General features: G+C 31.3%; 1 protein-coding gene across 1 annotated transcript in view; it reads left to right on the top strand.

The window, feature by feature from the left end:
- The first annotated feature begins 2576 nt into the window (after positions 1–2576).
- The window catches only part of LOC107440785 (stargazin-like protein), a 124484-nt gene continuing 105931 nt past the window's right edge, over positions 2577–21129 (top strand). The window contains exon 1 of the mRNA XM_071180948.1: positions 2577–4051. Within this exon, the coding sequence (XP_071037049.1) occupies positions 3844–4051 (208 nt within the window). The 5' untranslated portion in view covers positions 2577–3843. The remainder of the gene's footprint in view (positions 4052–21129) is intronic.

The raw sequence follows: 21129 nt of genomic DNA on the forward strand, positions 1-21129 counted from the left end.
ATTTCATAACCGTCGTTGAGCAGCCGGCCCAATTGTTGGGTTTACGACTACTAATGTTCAACTCCGTAGCCTTGTAATTTTGAACCCAATCCAGATGACAAGGGAACTCCTGGATCAAGTAGTGGGAGATTTGCCTTCGTGGTGGACTTTTTGACGGAACTAACCCGCATTTGCGTTACACGGACAGGAAGACCACGAGAACCTCTCATGATCAGCCTGACGGCAAGGGGACTCTAACCCATGATCCGTTTACTACTGTGGATATTTCACGTCAGCCCTGTAGTGGGTGCAAGTCGGATGCGGAATTCGTATCGACCAGCCGTCACCGGGATCGAACCCCAGTTCACCTCATTGGAAGGCGAACGCTTTATCCTCTGAGCCATCGCGACTCGCATAATTAGGTTTGATAGAATCTAGGGTGCCGATTTGGCGTCAATGAATTAGCAGAAATTGACAGTAACAACACCAATTGACAGAAACAAATTTTGACGGCAACGTAGCAGATAGAATGTAATTGAGAATGCCAACAGTAGGTAAAGTCACAAGTAAAGTTTTTATCATCAATTATACCTTATTTAATTTCTCATTTCAACATATTTGTTTATATATTCCATTTTTTACCGCGTAAAAATTTCGGGTTTCGACACTATTCAATGGAATATTTAAAATTTGGTTTCATGCATTTACCAATGAAATGGAGGAAACCGTTTGGCCTGCTTTGAGAGAAAAGTTTTAGCAATAATGCTATGAAATCTGCCAGATTGTCTAAATAAAATTGCGGATCGTGGAATTGGATTGCGCGGGACAAAACGGGAAAAGGATAATCAATCCCTAGACTAATTCGACCGGCTTTCTCAGTTTTGAGGTTTCGTTTGTTGTTGTTATTATCGTAGACCGTTAAATAAGGGGTGCGATTATTCTTGTTTTCTAGTGGTGCCAACTATGGCCAAGAATTCAATATCTGACTCACCCGTTTATAAGGTGGTCCTATTAATATATCCATTCATTCACCTACAGATCGAAATTTTGACCTGAACCAAAGAACGATTAGTCTCCAATTCAGTACTAACAGAGGTGTAATTTGTTATGGAAATATGCAGTACTTTGTGACCCGACGGATTTAACGTGCACCAGGCACCATCTTCAGTCGATTGGATTCGAACTCCCGTTCTCATGAACGCGAGTCCAGTGCCCTGACAACCAGGCTATCCCGGCCCGAGGTTTCGTTTGCTGCCCTGAAATTGTGAATCGTGGAACTGGACTGCGGGACAGAACGGGAAAAGAATAATCAATCCCTAGACTAATTCGACCGGTAATTTTAGTTTTGAATTTTCGTTTGCTGCTCTGAAATTGTGGATCGTGAAACTGGATTTCGAGGACCAAGATGTGAAATGAAAAATCGAATTTTATAATAATTAGACCAGCAATTTCAGCTCACAAAAACTAAAATAAATCCAGTTAAAATTACTGAAAAAAATCTCTGATTTTACTTAAAATGCATTTAAAGATGCATAAAAAGATAAATATTAAAAACTGAGCTGAACCACAAAAATGTTATTGAGGTTGAAAATGTATTTTTTTTTTCACTTTAGACTTATAAAACTTAATTTTAGACAAGGCAAGCTGGAAATAAAAATTTAGTTTTAAAAAAATGAGATGTGTTAAAGTTTTACAATAGCAAGAATATTTAATTTTTTTTAATACATAAGTCGATTTAAAACTTTTGATTTAAAGAATAATCCGATAAAGAAGACATTACTTTGTTGAAAGACAAATTTAAATTGCTCTAAGTTTAATTATTTTGTCATTTATTATAAAAGCTACCGAATTCTAAAGGTATAAAACATTTGAAAGGTATTATAATAACTAAAATATTTTGCTTTGCAAATTCAATGAACGCGAAATAATTTAAAAAATGTTGTATCTTTCAAATACGCATCTTAAATAAGAAAAATAAAAAAATAACAAGTTCTTGCCTAAAAATTGAAAAAGATTTTTTTTTGTCACAGAATTTATGTTACAAACTACTTCCAGTTTTAAATTTTGGTTAGAAAGAACTTTAAAGAGTTTTAAATTTAAACTAATTTTAACATATCGTTTTAAGGAAAACAGTTTATAACGTAAAAATACTAGTGAAAAACTGAATTATTGATATTTCAAATCTTAGCACTAATCATTTGTTTGTAAAATATATATATATTAGTTATTATAACTTAAGCTAAAAAAAAGTGATGTAATATACTTTGTCGTTTACTGATCTTTTTTTCTATTTTAGTTTTCTAAATAATAATTTAAAACTAACTGTGCATGAACAAAAATTCTACTTATTACAAATCCTTCCATTTTAATTTATTTCACAAAATATCGTCAGCCAAGTTTGAACATGAAATATAAAGTATTTTGAGAATAGTTGTACATTAGGGTTATTTTAATTAAAAATAAAGACCTTTGAAGCGCTTAATCCATTTTTCTTTTCTCAAAAACATATTATCTTTTTTTGTTATCAGGTTCCCTCTTATCGTTTTCATGTTTCAGGTAAAACAGGGAGGGAAGGAAAAAAAAATCAGCTCTTCAACGAGAGCGAAGAGCACATTTCTGCTCTCACGATGGGCGTGAATGTCCATCCCTGCTTAGAAATAATGGACTCGTCCGTCCTAGAGTGCGCCGCCACCCCGATCTCTAGCGCGCGAACGATATTTGGCTGCATCTTCCTCTTCATCCAATCCTTCTCTTCATCTTCTTCTGTTTCTCGGGGATGGCGGAAGGTAGGGAGGTGCATCCCCCCTTCATAATCTGTGCCTAATGAATGTTCTATTCTTTACTGAAGCCGGATGTCCAGCTATGTGGTCATAACCCCTTTTCAGCTGCTAGTGGTGACCCTTGAGCATTCCTGCGAACGAAAAAGCGTGAAAGACCGGCGAACGAACAGTTCGATACTCGAAGAATGAATTGTGCTCCCCACACATCCCATAAGATCATTTCTTCTATATGTGTGCTTGTTACATGTAAAAGAAGCTGAACTGTTCTCTAAAGGGACATTGTAATTTATCGTCTGCGCGGATAAAAATAAATATGGCAATAGTCTTAATTGATTATCGTCTGCGGATGATTTTTAGAATTTCTAAGTAGATCAATTTCCTTTTTAAATGAAAATAGATAATCTTTTTTAGCAAAGCGGCATAACTTTCAGAGCGAAATGAAGCAGGTTTCTGAGTCATTTAATATTTAATTTTATAACCATATATGATAGGCTAGATAAATCAATTCCTATTTTATAGTTTTTGTGTTTTAAATTGTTCGGTGTGCGTATATATGTGGATAAAGTTTTAATAATGAAATAGTAGATATGCTGATAATATTGCATAATTCATTCATCGCCTATAAAATCCTATATTGATGCCTTTTTGAAGATTAAAATTATTCTTTCCTAAGCTATGATCACTGCCAATCTTACATTTCGAATTCCGTGATATCGTTTTCTTTTTTACTTCTATTTCCTCTGCGATGCAATAGAGGTTACTACAGCAGCAGAAATAATACCGAAATATGCAATCTCATAGACTTGGCGAGAAAGAGCAATAATACAGGTATCTGCCCGACTTTACGATCATCCTCTATGGTGTTGAGGAACATATTGGTACGTGCCAATGGTCGGCGACTTCTGCCTCGTCTATCCCGCGAAGACGTGCTTCTATCTCGTCTGCTCGCGGGACGTGATGACCCAAAGATTGCTCAAGAACGCAGTGTGTTCCAAGAATTGATGAGAAAATGTTCTGCGTGTGATAGAGGATTGCAGAAGGGCCACGGACTGAGTGGTCGAAAAAGCTTTGGGGTGTTCGAACCATGATCAAGGTATCCCTGAAGCTGCTCAGAGCTCTAACCCTGATCGCAGCGAGTGTGGCCCTCGCAGCTCAATCTATAGCCATTTGCTCCAGCGCCTGGCTCCACAGCATCGAGCTCATGCCTAATCCCAAGTATAACGGAACAGGGGATAGGGAGTATCTTTCGAAACATACAGTATCTGGAATATGGAGACTCTGCTACAATGACCGTGAGTACAATTAATCCTGCATTCATTTAATTTAATCTTTTATTTAATCCCACATGAAAAGAATTAGGGAACCTCAACATACAGTCCCTGGCCATATTATTGGACGCACTATAAGATTCTATGTAAAATCTTAATTATCAGCTGTATTGTTTTTACTCGGATGAAACCGGTTTGAACTTGTTTACGTTCCTGTATCAATGGGTAAACATTGTCATGCAATACGTTAAAATTAAATACAAATAGGAAGCACTATATAAAAAATCTCCTGAATAAAAACCCATTGCATGCATGTTTAAATATAAAAGTATTGCCTATAAACTCGTGCAAATCATGTCATTATTACAAAACTGCAGGGAGTCTTATAATTTGGTCTAATTATTACAATATTCTAATATAATATCTGCTATAACGAATATTCTATATTTATGTTATATATTGTCTAATTTATCCTATCGTCGAATACATATTATATATCGTCTAATTTAACCAATTGATACACGAAAGTGCAAACCGGTTTCAGTGGCGTAAAAACAATAAAGCTGTATAGTATCACATGATAATTAAGATTTTACATAGAATCTTACAGTACGTCTAATAATTTAGCCAGGGACTCTAGTTTTGGAAGATCTAAGATATCTAATGGCAATGGCATCATATTAATGTATGAAAACGAAAGAACTACTATTTTTTTTTCAGGTAGTGTCAGCAGTCCCTTTTTCGGGACGGTTCAAAGTTTTCCTGTGTATTAAAAAAATCATTTAACATATTTTGTTTCAAATGTTCATTAAAATGTAATATAAATAACAGCCCGCATCAAGGGCATTGAACAATACGATGTATAATTTTCCTACAATTAGTCTTTTTAATTTCCATTTTCATCATATTTCCTTTCATCCCACCTAAATAATTTTAAAAAAAATTCGCTGTTCAGATAAATTTTTAAATTTTTCTTGCGACATTCGTACTTTAAATTGAAATAAGATAACATTCTTATATGAAAAATAAAGATCTCCTATTTTACTTTATTGTTACTAGTAGTCTTTTTTTAGGGAACGATTTAAAACTGTTTAAACTGAAAAAAGTTGTTTTTTGGCTTTATTTACATATTTTTAAGTACTAATTTCTTTTAAATTTTATCAACGGGGGCACATTACAGCATAGTGTTTTTTTTTTACAATTATTGTTTCCTAAATAATTTTCACTTATGCTTTCATGCCACACAAACGATTTGAAAATATACCCATATCAGTTTTTCACTTTTCCTGAGACGCATGCAGATTAAAGTGGAATAGTATAATATTAATTTTTGAAAGATAAAGACGAACAGTGTTTACCAATTGCAGTGCAAAGCGTTTACAGTCTCTGGCCAAATTATTAGACGCACTATAAGATTTTCAGTAAAATCTTAGTTATTAGGTGATACTATACAGCTGTATTGTTTTTACGCGTCTGAAACCGGTTTGCACTTTCGTGTATCAATTGGTTAAATTAGACGATATTTAATATAAATACGACGATTGGATAAATCAGACGATATTTAATATAAATACGACGATTGGATAAACAGACGATATTTAATATAAATACGACGATTGGATAAATCAGACGATATTTAATATAAATACGACGATTGGATAAATCAGACGATATTTAATATAAATACGACGATTGGATAAATCAGACGATATTTAATATAAATACGACGATTGGATAAATCAGACGATATTTAATATAAATACGACGATTGGATAAATCAGACGATATTTAATATAAATACGACGATTGGATAAATCAGACGATATTTAATATAAATACGACGATTGGATAAATCAGACGATATTTAATATAAATACGACGATTGGATAAATCAGACGATATTTAATATAAATACGACGATTGGATAAATCAGACGATATTTAATATAAATACGACGATTGGATAAATCAGACGATATTTAATATAAATACGACGATTGGATAAATCAGACGATATTTAATATAAATACGACGATTGGATAAATCAGACGATATTTAATATAAATACGACGATTGGATAAATCAGACGATATTTAATATAAATACGACGATTGGATAAATCAGACGATATTTAATATAAATACGACGATTGGATAAATCAGACGATATTTAATATAAATACGACGATTGGATAAATCAGACGATATTTAATATAAATACGACGATTGGATAAATCAGACGATATTTAATATAAATACGACGATTGGATAAATCAGACGATATTTAATATAAATACGACGATTGGATAAATCAGACGATATTTAATATAAATACGACGATTGGATAAATCAGACGATATTTAATATAAATACGACGATTGGATAAATCAGACGATATTTAATATAAATACGACGATTGGATAAATCAGACGATATTTAATATAAATACGACGATTGGATAAATCAGACGATATTTAATATAAATACGACGATTGGATAAATCAGACGATATTTAATATAAATACGACGATTGGATAAATCAGACGATATTTAATATAAATACGACGATTGGATAAATCAGACGATATTTAATATAAATACGACGATTGGATAAATCAGACGATATTTAATATAAATACGACGATTGGATAAATCAGACGATATTTAATATAAATACGACGATTGGATAAATCAGACGATATTTAATATAAATACGACGATTGGATAAATCAGACGATATTTAATATAAATACGACGATTGGATAAATCAGACGATATTTAATATAAATACGACGATTGGATAAATCAGACGATATTTAATATAAATACGACGATTGGATAAATCAGACGATATTTAATATAAATACGACGATTGGATAAATCAGACGATATTTAATATAAATACGACGATTGGATAAATCAGACGATATTTAATATAAATACGACGATTGGATAAATCAGACGATATTTAATATAAATACGACGATTGGATAAATCAGACGATATTTAATATAAATACGACGATTGGATAAATCAGACGATATTTAATATAAATACGACGATTGGATAAATCAGACGATATTTAATATAAATACGACGATTGGATAAATCAGACGATATTTAATATAAATACGACGATTGGATAAATCAGACGATATTTAATATAAATACGACGATTGGATAAATCAGACGATATTTAATATAAATACGACGATTGGATAAATCAGACGATATTTAATATAAATACGACGATTGGATAAATCAGACGATATTTAATATAAATACGACGATTGGATAAATCAGACGATATTTAATATAAATACGACGATTGGATAAATCAGACGATATTTAATATAAATACGACGATTGGATAAATCAGACGATATTTAATATAAATACGACGATTGGATAAATCAGACGATATTTAATATAAATACGACGATTGGATAAATCAGACGATATTTAATATAAATACGACGATTGGATAAATCAGACGATATTTAATATAAATACGACGATTGGATAAATCAGACGATATTTAATATAAATACGACGATTGGATAAATCAGACGATATTTAATATAAATACGACGATTGGATAAATCAGACGATATTTAATATAAATACGACGATTGGATAAATCAGACGATATTTAATATAAATACGACGATTGGATAAATCAGACGATATTTAATATAAATACGACGATTGGATAAATCAGACGATATTTAATATAAATACGACGATTGGATAAATCAGACGATATTTAATATAAATACGACGATTGGATAAATCAGACGATATTTAATATAAATACGACGATTGGATAAATCAGACGATATTTAATATAAATACGACGATTGGATAAATCAGACGATATTTAATATAAATANTATTTTATAAATATCTTGAGAAATTTCTAACGTTACAGTAAAAAAATATTATTCGTTCTCTCTTTATGTCAGTGCTAAGCATTCATAAGAAGGACAACCTTCTTAAAATACTTTTTTAAAAATAATAATAGTTAGTTATAACAACAGTAATACTAGTTGTATTTTTAATTTTTTTTAAAAAGTCGTTTAATAAATATGGATAACTTGTTAACACGTTGAATGCCGCGCTAATTTTACATGGCTTGCCCGTCTGGCCACAACGGTAAATAACTACAGTCTAAATTTGCAAATATGAGACAGATATTGCCAATTTTCGAAAAGTTTTAGTATAACATTACTGAAAAAAGTGATGAATTATACAAGCCTGCAAATTGTTTAGAAATAATGGTGGATAAAAATATACTAAATTGAATTTATTAAACCAAGAATCATAATTAATAAACTACCACTTGAAAATATTTATTCGCTGTGCGGAGCAAGTTGGCATCTCTGTAATTATTTTTGTTAGTTACAGAGTATTTTTGTTAGTATGAATAAAACTATTTTTGTGTGTTAAGCAATTTCTTCAGTAACGATAATAATATAAAAAAATTAAAAATTTACTCGAATTATGTGTTTCTAATAATCTTGGCTTTGCCGGTCACCGGTGACTCCCATGGCGCTACGAACAAACTCAGTACCAGTCACCGGTGACCCCCATGGCATTCAACGTGTTAATCATATTCTGGTTTTGCGAAATTTAACAATAATTTTTCTTAATGATTTATACAGATAAAAATCTAATTATCAGACATATTTAAAGCTAGAGTAAGTTTTTCCTGTACATCTGAGTTTATAAATTCAATTTAGTTGAATTTATCTGTAAAAGGAAAAGCAAAGAGAAGCGATATTTTACAGAGAAGAAAATTTTCTATTGCCTACTCTCTAAATTTTCATACTTATTATTTTGATAAAAATAAAATAATTTGTTTGATAACTATTCAACCGATTTATTTCATGATTTATAAAATTAGCGCTTAAAATTGAGCAATTTAACTGGCATTTGTTTTCACTAATTGCATAAGTAACTAATTAAATTGAGTTTTTGATTTCAATAAATATGTTTCCTAACTCCGACTAAAATTGAAAGTTCTAAAACTGAGTATTAAATTCATCGTTAAAACGATAATGATGATAACGTTAAATGATAACGATTAAAATGAAATCCATCGATAATTTCTTCTTCTCTGCACGCATTTTAGATTGTAGTTTCCGGAATAAGAATCCACCCAAATAAAACATTCACATTCTGAGTGTAACTATCATAAACAGTTTCATAACCACCCATTTAAATTTATTAACCTATTTTACTTTTATAAAAATAAATAAGCATACGATGAAATAAAGAGCAATTGATTAATTTTTAAAAAAATTATCTCTCGTGAATTAAAATTGAGAAACTTCCACAAAAAAATTCGAGAAAACTACTTTAAGTATCAGATGACCTGCTCTGACCATAAACGTGTAAATGCGTGTATTTCTAACGCTCATTTGAACAAATTTTAAACCACGAGCTTTCAAAAGCTAAATAAATCAGTGATCCAATAAAAATTATCTGCTGATTGAATTTTTATTTTCTATTTTTATAAATTTCCTGAGTTTCAAGTTATAAAGACAATCAGTGAAAATTTTATACAATGAAACACATTGTGTGGCTGATCGGTACACTTTATTCTGCTACCGCCTCGCACCGTTCAAAGAGCTGACATAAAATATCTTCAGTAGTTAGCAGATCAAGGGTTAGTCCTTGCAGTGGGGCTAACCATGGGATGTTTTCTTCGTTTACCTCTCCGTGGAATGCAAATGCGGGTTAGTTTCATCAAAAACTCCTTCATGAAAGCTAGTTTGTCTCAATACTTTATCCAGGAGTTCTCGCGTCTTCTAGGTTGGGTTCAAAATTACAAGGCTATGGAGTTGAAGATTGATAGCCGTAAACTCAAAAATGGGTCAGCTGTTCAACACCTGTTACAAAATAAAATGAAACACACCAGGGTGAGATATGGCTCACCAGGCACCCCTTGTAGACACGATTGCAGTCCCTGTCCAAACTCTTATTCGCACTATAAGATTCTTTGTAAAATCTTAATTATCAGATGATATACAGCTTTATTGTTTTTACGAGGCTGAAACCGGTTTGCATTTGTTTACGTTCGTGTATCAATTGGTTAACATTGCAATGCAATACGTTAAAAATAAATACAAATAGGAAGTATATAAAAAATTTCCTGAATAAAAACCCATTACGAGGGTTGCTATTTATATTTCTGGCCTAATAATGAAAAAACAAATATGTAGGATCGAAATTGGTTTTATTGTTTTTCAAAATATTCTCCATGATGATCAATACACTTTTGCATGCGTTTGAACCAATTTTCAAAGCACTTTTTCCAGTCCGATTGAGGTAACTCCAAAACATGCGTTTTGAATGCATCAACCGCTTCTTCGGGGGTCGAAAATCGTTGTCCACGTAATTTATTTTTGATGTGTGGGAATAAGAAGAAGTCATTGGGTGCCAAATCAGGGCTGTACGGCGGATGACCCATCAGTTCGATCTTTCGCTCCGTCAGAAATGCCTTTGTTTGAGTCGATGTGTGAGAGCTCGCATTGTCATGATGAAGAATGATTCGCCTGTTCTTCTGCTTTTTTCGAATTTCTCCGATGACTTCTGGCAAACAAATGGTCGTGTACCATTCAGAATTGACCGTCCTGCGTTGCTCTAACGCCACTGTTGCCACATGACCGTTAATGCCGAAGAAACAGGCAATCATTTGTTTCGATGTGCTTCTTCCTCGAACAACTTTTGTTGGTTTTGCCTCGTCTTGGAAGACCCATACAGTTGATTGCTGTTTTGTTTCCGGCTCATATGCATAGATCCATGATTCGTCACCTGTGTAGATGTTATACACAGCCTTTGATGTACCTTGAACGTATTTTTCCAACATTTCCTTGCACCAATCGACACGAGCCTTTTTTTGAGCGTTTGTCAGATTATGCGGGATCCAACGCGAACAAATTTTTTTTACGCTCAAATGTTCATGCAATATTTTATTGATGCTAGTCATACTAATGTCCAAAGACGCCTCTATCTCACGGTATGTCACATGACGATCTTGCTTTATCAGTTCACGCACAGCATCGATCTTTTCTGGCACAACAACGGATTTTGGACGACCTGCACGGGATTCGTCCTGGATCGAACATCGACCACGATTAAATTCGTTATACCAATTTTTTACAGTGCTGTAGGATGGCGCTTTATCGCTGAATATAGAATTAATCTTGACAATCCACGTCGAAAGTTATGAAAAATAATGGCACGAAAATGTTCACGATTCAATTCCATTTTTTGAAAGAGAAGAACTTTTCAATTTACTATCGACAACACAAATGAAGCTATAATGGTAAATCATCTTCTGATTTTATGTTTAAAAACATCAAACTTACGATTAAAATCGTCTGCGGTCGCAATACACTTACTGTTGCCAAGGCCAGAAATATAAGTAGCAACCCTCGTACATGTATGTATGTTTAAATATATAACTATTGCATATAAACGCGTGTAAAATATGTAATTATTAAAAAACTACAGTGTGTCTAATGATTTGATCTAATTATTATAATATACTAATATAATACCTTATATAATAAATATTCTATATTTATATATATGATATATCGTCTAATTTATCCAATCGTCGAATTTATATGATATATCGTCTAATTTAACCCATTGATGCACTAACGTAAACAAGTGCAAATAGTCGTGTAAAAACAATAAAGCTGTATAGTATCACCTGATAATTAAGATTTTACATAGAGTCTTATAATGCGTCTAATAATTTGTAGGTTAAAGAGGTGTCCTTATATTAAACAAGACTAATTTGTGAATCATTTACATACAAAAAAAACTAACTTTTGATAGTCGGAGATAGTATAAATATTTAGATTACATAGCCACTCTTTTTAGCCCTTTAAAAAATGAAACGTTTGTTTGGCACGCAAGCAATGTGTTTCGGGTATAAATACTAATTCGCAAAATGTTTTTTTTTTTTTATTAAAATATTAATTATTTTGATGGACCACGTACTGAGCACGTTTTGCTGGAATCGCCCTTTAACAAAAGCTTTATGCAAACAATTTTATCAAAGTTCCCTAGCGTATTGTATTGTAATTAAGTACTTTTTTTTCTATTTGTCCGTAATCCACAATAATTCAGATTGTGTTGGACTGATACTTTGTTGGTTTAGAATTATTATTATTTTTTCTTTTTTTTTTGGGGGGGGGCAGATTTTTATTTACTTGTGTTTTGACACATTTTTGTTTGCCGATGTTATACATTCCCAAATGGTGCATAATCGTACTTAATTTTTATCTGACTTATTAAATGGTTTGACATTGTCAGATTTTATAACCGTCGTTGGGCAGCCGATCCAATTTTTTTGGGTTTACGACTGCTAATGTTCGAGACGTATAATTTTGAACCCAATCCAGAAGACAAGGGAAATGCTGGATCAAGTATTGGGAGAAATTTGCCTTCGTGGAGGCATTTGACCATGAAAACTTCCCACGATTAGCCTGACGATAAAGGGACTCTAACCCATGATCCGTCTACCACTGTGGATATTTTGCGTCAGAGGTCGGTGCGAACTGGGTGCGGAACTCGCATCGACCAGCCATCGCTGGGATTCGAACCCGGTTCACCTCATTGGATGGCGAATGCTCTATCACCTGAGCCATTGCGGCTCGGTAATTTTAAAGAATGCAGTTTCCTAATTATTTCAGTAAAATTAACGCTAAAATGTGATAAAACTTTTACATTTAATAATTTTATCATCATACCTAAGAGCATGGCATAAAACCTATTTATGCAGTTAAATTTTGCTTTTCAGTTTTGTATTTTTTACTAAATGTGTTGTAATAAGAGGTATAATTTTTTAAACCTGAATTTCCAGTAAACCGTTGTCATATGAAAGGAAAAACGATTAAATAAATGGTTTAAATATCGTATATTTTTGTTTTATTAACCAGAATTGTGTGTTTTTTTTCTCTTGTTTTCACCCGAAATGTCATACAGTACGATAATTTTACTGGAATTTATTTCTCCGTGTGTCTCTTGAGGGACGCTCATAAGGCTTTACAATTTTGCGACAAACATTATGATGGCATTGTTGTGAATATTGCGCATCGACCACCTTTACTTTACCGATAACCTATTACCCATGAATTTGCGGCTACCAACAAGGATATCTCAACCACAGGAAAAAACGATGTAGGTACTTTATTTACGTTGCACTAGAGCTACACGATGGGCTATTGGCGACGGTCTGGGAAACATCCCTGAGGATGATCCGAAGACATGCCATCACAATTTTGATCCTCTGCGGAGGGGATGGCTCCCCTGCTTTGGTAGCCCGACGACTTGCACTCGGAGTCGAGCACTTTACGGTAAAACAGTTTAACGAGGACCGATGCAGCGCACCCTCGGCTCCTACGTGACCTCCCACCCGCTAACTGACCACAGCCAGTGATGCTTGACTTCGGTGTTCTACTGGGAGCCGTGTCTTTACTATTAGTCCACTGCGGGACGATGTCACACATGTCGAAACATGTCAAACGATGTAAACATGTTAAAAACGATGTCAAAACATGTTGACAGTAAGTAAGGGGTTGAGTTTTCCGTTTTACAATTTATTCATACAATAATGACGTGGTTTTCGCAGCAAGTAAAAGAAAATTTAAAAACTATTCTGTTATTAAAAAAAAACTATTTTTTTAATTCACAAAATGGCTGCACAATCAACAAATAATAATAATAATAGAAAATATTATCGAGACTTCGAGTTTAAAAGATTGATTCGAAAAAACGCTTTTTAAAATTTACATAATTTCATTCTCTCCATAAATGAAATCAATATTAAATACGCTGTTATTTTTTCTTATTTATGTGAGTGTTGCCTCATATATATATATCTCTCTAGAATCATGACCTCAATTGTGAATACTATTCGAATTATGTAAAAATAATCGAATAGATTTTTTTGTTGTTGAAAGCATTACAATAATGCTCAGTGATGCATCTCACGCAGAATAATGATTTTTCTGCTGTTGAATGATACTCAACTACTGAACTATGTGAAATTTTTTACGGTTGAATATTTTTAAATTATCAAAAATTATTGTCAGGGTTTTATGTTTCAATTCTGAGCCCTTCTCTTTGACAATTGGTTGAACACAGGAGAATTGGATCTCCGTTAAATACAATATCATTTTGTAACAATCTACTTAGTAATATAATTACACCACCATACAAAAGACGATTAAAATAAATATATATATTTAAGTTCTATGCTTTATTTATTATTAAATAACAAGGGATAATCCTTTGTTATTTTATAATAAATAAAGCATAGAATATAATTTTGAACTCTTTCAATACAATGTTTTTTTTTTTAAATTATAGTTGAGACTGCAGATATTCCAAGATAGAACGAATAAAGTGAAAAAAAAAAAACGGTTACTTTCTGCTCATTTGTGAAATCTTTGGTTTTATGTTTCAGATAACACACTGTTAGAAATTTCTCGGGAAAAATGGCTAAACAACAATCTATTTAATTGTTATTTTACCATATTTAAACAAAGCAGTCAAATAACCTTAAATAAAATGGTAATCAAACCATTAACAGTGAGAAAAATCGTTTATTAACTATTTTTGTGTGCCTGAAACGGTTAAATAGCTAGAATTTTATTTCATCAACTAAGCCCACCTAATGAAACAACTTAGTTCCTTGCAAGTGCGTACATATTATAGCCGAGAGCTAACCTGTCAATCTTATGACCGGTAGAACAGGGGTTCGAATCCCAGCGTTGACACCTCTATACCCCTTAACACACATGAAGGATTACCAGTGTCCTGCACTATCCAATGCCCATTATCTAACGAGAAGCGTAGCTCCTATGTCCAGTTAAATTTCTTTTTTTACGGTTTCAAAACCATGGTAGCTGAAAATGGTTAAAAAACCGTATTCATGATTTTATGACCATACTAGTTGTACACGGTTTCAAAACCGTAAAGGTGAAAAATATTATTTACCGTAAACTTTACGGTTAATGGGATGACCAGACTGTTATTTTACCATAATTTTAGAATAAAAATTACGAATAAGCCTTACGATAAACTAAAATTAAGATAAACTAAATTATTTATGTGATGCGGAAATTGAAAAGTAACACCAAGATTTGTGTTTATATCCAAATCATTTAAAACAAGATTGTTAATTTCATATAAAAGTACAAACATTTGAGTTTCATGCGTGAATAACAATAACAAGAGAAAATATTTCAATATTAAAACCTAAATGTTTAATGCTAGACTAATTATAAAAAAAAAATAAGTGTTATTGCAAATTAATTGCATTAGAAATAGAAGAAGAATTCAATCAGAGAAATTAAATTATGCGCAACGTAACGTTGTATTTCATTAAAAGTTTTAAAAATAAAGGATGAAAACTAAAAACTTTTTTCACCAAACGATTTTTAGTGCTTGAAAAATTAGACTTTTTTTTTTATCATTTCGAACATAATTTATTTTGGTTACAGTTTTTTATTTGAATATTTATTTCAAATTCTTTTTAACAATTTTTTTGCTGAAATAATGTATTTTTAATCAAATATATAATATTTAACTAACGTAAATATTCCTAAAATAAATATCAGTGTTTAAAATGTGAAACGTGATAAATATATAACTTTTAACCTTTAAAGTACAAGCTTTAAACTAATATCTGTTCTTAAATCGCCGAAACGTGACATTTATTTCAAGAGCTGTTGAGCTTAAAGAAGTTGAATTTCTATACATAACGAAATGTTAGCTTCTTACATTTAACTTCGATTACTTAGATTTAATACCAGATATCGCTAATTCAGTTTAATTTTTATAAAACACGAATTAAGCTGTATTTGTTGATTAAAATAAATAGATAATTATGAAACCGCATTTCTTCAAATATTTAAGCTAAAAACTTGTTTTTAAAAGTACATAAACTTTGTGTAAACTATAAACGCATTTTTACTATATGGATTTTGTACTATATGGATAACTATATATTTTTACAATACGGATTATTTTTACTATACGGATTTTTACCATAAACGCAACTTTGCGTTTGCAGTAAAAATCAGAAACCAACATTGAAAGTCTCGAATAAAGGGTTTTTCGTAAAGACCGCCCTAAATACCTAATTTTAGAAACCTTACCAAAAAGGAAAACAAAAGTACCTTACAAAATAATTTTAGTTTCGTAAAAAACTAAAACGATATCGAAATTCGACGAATTACAACCGAGGAAGGCGAATGTAAAAACTATCCCAGCGAATATAATTGGAGACCAAAACTTGAAGATATTTCTCATAATCGTCTTTCTACTTCTCTCTGTTTCTTTCCTCAATCAAACCTGTTTTATTGCTTATTACAATTTGAATGTTCTTCTAAAGAAATCGAAAATATTGTCATAAAATAATTTAATGTACAAAGGATAGGTATTTTTGAAATGTTATACATTGAATTAAATTTTATCTAATACAGATTAGATTTATTAAGTTGTATCAAATAATAATGGTATAAAATTGTTGTGGAAAAATTATAAAAAATGTATTCAGATAGGAAACTTAATTTGTACTGTTTCACTAATCGTTTAGTGAACTTGTAGTGTATCTTGTACAGTATCTTGTACTGTGTTTGTACTGTATCATGTGATGCGGATTGTATCTATGCTTGTACTGTGTTTGTTCCGTATTTATACGCATGTATACCAGATAAATTTGTCGAGAATCTTCTCAAACTGACAAAATCCAATTTTATGATTTTTAAAAATATAATATAGTTTAGACTTTTAATTTTTTTTCATGCTTGTGCAATGTTTTCTACACAGTTTTAAAATGACGTAATTTTAATAGATATTTAACAACTCAAAATATATATTTTTCAAATTATCTTGAATTAAATTTTATTAAAATTAAATTTTATTAAATGATTCAATTTAATTTAATTTTTTGTTCCAAATTATAACTGAAAATAATAAAAAAAATTATTAAGAAAGAAAATTGCATTTGTAATGTTTTACTAAAAACTATACGCGCGGATAAAAAAAAAAAATCAATTTTTTAAATTCACTTAAAAAATACTCGTTTTTATAACCTCATATTCCATTTCGTCTATGTTAAGTTAAAATAAAAATAATTCTAACTCCAACTGAATCTTAAATTCTACATACAAATAGAAAAGCTATTTAACAAAATTAGCGCAATTCTCTTAAAACTAACGAAATTCCATTTTTAATCTTCTAAAGCAAATATTATCTTAGTACAAGATAACTTCCAAAAATTCTTTGTTACAGTCACATGATAGTTAAAACTCGAATGGAATTAAATTACTTGACGGAATATTAAAATCGAGACTCTCTTTCTTTCTTTATTTTTTTTTAAATCTTTCGATTCGCCAGACAAAACACAGACACTACAATTCGTAATTAGCAGCGTTAAAACTTTTAATAGTCAGAATTAAGATATATACACTAGTTTAATCAGTTGAATAAGTTTTCGGAAAGAAATAGAATATTTGAGGCATTACAGAAATTAGGAACTTAGTCAAACGATTAAGTAAGTGTATTTTAATCCTAATTAATTCTTAATGAAGACGGTTTTAATAGATTATTCTAACAACGTATAAAATATTTGAAGAGAATAGTAATTTCGTTTGACTTTATTTATTGTTCTCAAAAAAATTGAAGTCTTATGGGGTTTAAAAGGTTCTTATTTTTTCTTTAATTTTATTATTTTTTAGAGTTAGCAGTTACCATTAAATTGCCGTTTTCAGGAAAGTAATTTTAAAATTTATATGTTATAAATTTATTTTAATAATATATGTTACTATCTATTTATCTGTTAATAGTTTACTGTGACGTAACCAAATAACAAAACAAAAAACTTTATTCGTAAAATTAAAAAAAAAACGTTAGAGTTTTTGATGGCGTTATTTGCTTCATTAAAGATAATGTCTAATTAAAATTAGAGCGTTAGCGTTTTAATAGAGTTATACTAAGTATGTATATATATATATATATATATTTTTTTTTTTCAGAAAATCATGTAATGTTGTTTATATCGTGATTTGTATGAGGTGAAGGAATTGGATTTCTACATTATTTCAAATGTCCATAATTAATACAGACATAAGACATTTTATAGGTACCATATTTGAATACAAAAATTTCATATCATGTATGAAGTATGAATTCAGGCATCTTACATCATTCATGAGGATATTAAAATAATCCACTTTATTTAAAATATTTTTGACTTTTTTTGAACAATGCAAGCACGCTTTGGGCAGATTATTTTAATGATGTTGATTTCGGTTCACTTTAAGATTAATATACAAATTAGTATATATAAAGCATCGCAAGTTCGGATTTAAAGGATAAAAAAAATATTATCTTACACTGACATAAAATTTAAAAAGGGGGCTCTGAATAATCCGTAATAACGTTGGACAATACCTGCTCTTCAAGTCTACTTAACATTTTTACCTCTACGTGACTCTCGGTCAAGTGAGATTGCTATGAACTTAAAATTACGTGACCCGCATTCAATTGGATTGGATTGAATTGAATTGAAAGTACAAAAGCCTATGATTACTTCGAAAATTGGACCTCGCATTTTTGTAAAATTTTCATTTATTTCAAAATAATACAATCTATTTTTTTTAAAAAAAAATAAGGAAGCGTCGTACTGTAATTCTTAGCTTCTGCATTGAATAGAAACAACTGCTGAGGCGATTAAACTTGTAAAAAATTATATACAAATATAAAAATACATCAGTTCAATTCCAATAAATGAATAGATACTTTGGGATATATATATGTGTATATGTACAACATAAAAAGTTTCTATTAATCTTTTTATGTTATCCTAATTACTTATTCAAATCGAAACACCTCTTTCTCATACTTTTAAAAAGCCACATCATGTACTTAAATCTATTTTTGGCTGAAGTATGCATAATTAAATGTAAAGACATTTTTCCCTTTTCTCTTTGTGGGAATCACTCGACCTATTTCGTAAACAAGTAGTAATTTCTAAGATTTCCCTCTTTTCCCNAACTACGCAAAATGTCGTATTCAATAGACATAAGTGCGAGCGATGCCAAACGATCTTGATTCATTGTTGAACGCAAATAATTTTTTATCAATTTTAATCTGGAGAAAGATCTTTCTCCTTCTGCATTTGATCCAAAAATCGACAAATATATTCTTAATGCAATGGGAACGTTAGGAAAAGTATTCACAAGTTTATATTTAATTTGAGCCTTCATTTGAGCCAGAAAATTTTAGCATATATTTTGAAAAGAGGGAAGGAGTGGAGGAAGGAGGGCCCAAAAACGGCCATGCCTAGGACCTACGAAAGGTATAATCCGGCTCCGTATCATGCCCATTAAAATTCAAGTTTGTCAGACATTTTTTTTCTCCTAAAATATACGGCCACTGTCTACAAATTAACGTTATGCTCATTAAAGTTATCTTCAGTTATTTGTCGTATTAAGGAGAACAGTGAAGCGAGGAGAAATAGTGTAGTACCGTCATCTCTCAAGGGGGCTGGGAGAGGAGAGCTTTAATTGACCGTGGTCACCTAAGTAGAGGTAGTGTGAGAAAAATAATCCTTGACAACGACCGAAAGAAGTTTTATATAACCGCATAAATAAACGGGCCAACTCTAATTTCGCTGAAGTTCGTTACAATTACGGACACTGGACTTTTTTAGTTAAAGAGAGAAGCTGGCTGTACAAATTAAAGGCCAAATCTACTAATTTTATTGAAGTTCCGTTACAATTACGGGTACTGGGCTTCTTCTTGCTAACGAAGGAAGATGGCTGTATTAATTACCGGTTTAACTCTTTCAATTTTGCTGAGGTTCGCTACAATTACGACTCCTGGGCCTTATTCAACTCTCCGAACTTTAAGGAAATTGTTTAGGCTCTATGCAAGAAAAAAATTATAAATTTATTTTAATAGTATATGTTAAACTGTTTTATTACCTTAAACTAATTTAAATCCCAGAAAGCATGTAATCTTACGGCAACCTTGCATCGGAATTTCATTTTTATGGTCACGAAAATGTTTTTACTAAAAACCTTTTTTTCAATAAAGCAAAAATATTGCAGTTTCAAACCTTTCATCCTAAAAGGATGAAAAATTATTTTTTAAAGCTTTTTTTATAAAAGTATTGTCACTTAATTCCATAATGACGTTTTCGATGACGTCACACTAGCGATAGGATCAAATTGCATTGTCCATTAAAATGTGAAGACAAGGTGGATTTTAGCTGAACATACAAGGCTTTGCGAAAAGAAACCTTATAATAACCTAGATTTAAGGTTATTTTCACCTTGAGACTAGCTAGCTTTATTCAAGGATTTTTTTCACGCTTGAAAACCCTAAGTCAAACTCAATTTAAGGTTTTTATATAGAAGGTTGTTTTCCAAGATTTTGGATTAGGTGGTCACAGATGTCGTTTTACGAATAGAGGGTTACACGTAAACCGCATAACAAACCTTTTTAGGTTCACATTAAAAGGCTTTTGCTGAGTTTAAATAAACCTTATTTTGCACCCGGGTGTGATTCCATGAGAGTTATAGTTTCGCATAGAATTTGGGTGAAAGAAACCTTTAGAACCATTGTTTTACTTTAAAGTAAACTAGGATAACCTGTCTGTAATGCATTTTTTTTTACCTCATTGGGAAATTGAGTGTTATTCTAGATTTTCAATATCCGCGCACTTTTCGAGAAGATCAATTTCAGCAACATAATCACAAATAAAGAGTTGTAAAGAGTCATATTTCAGCTTACATTACCTTCATAAGTATGACTCAGGTATTCATACCAGAAAGCATTGCAACCCTACGGCAACCTTGTGGTCGGAATTTTCTTTTTATGGTCACGAAAAGGTTTTTACTAAAAACCTTTCTTTCAATAAAGCAAAAATATTGCAGTTTCAAACCTTTCATCCTAAAAGGATTAAAAATTATTTTTTAAAGCTTTTTTTTAAAAAGTTTCGTCACTTAGGTCCATAATGACGTTTTCGATGACGTCACACTAGCGATAAGATCAAATTTCATTGTCC

This window comes from Parasteatoda tepidariorum, chromosome 5 (genome assembly GCF_043381705.1).
Source record: "Parasteatoda tepidariorum isolate YZ-2023 chromosome 5, CAS_Ptep_4.0, whole genome shotgun sequence".
NCBI classification, from domain to species: Eukaryota; Metazoa; Arthropoda; class Arachnida; order Araneae; family Theridiidae; genus Parasteatoda; species Parasteatoda tepidariorum.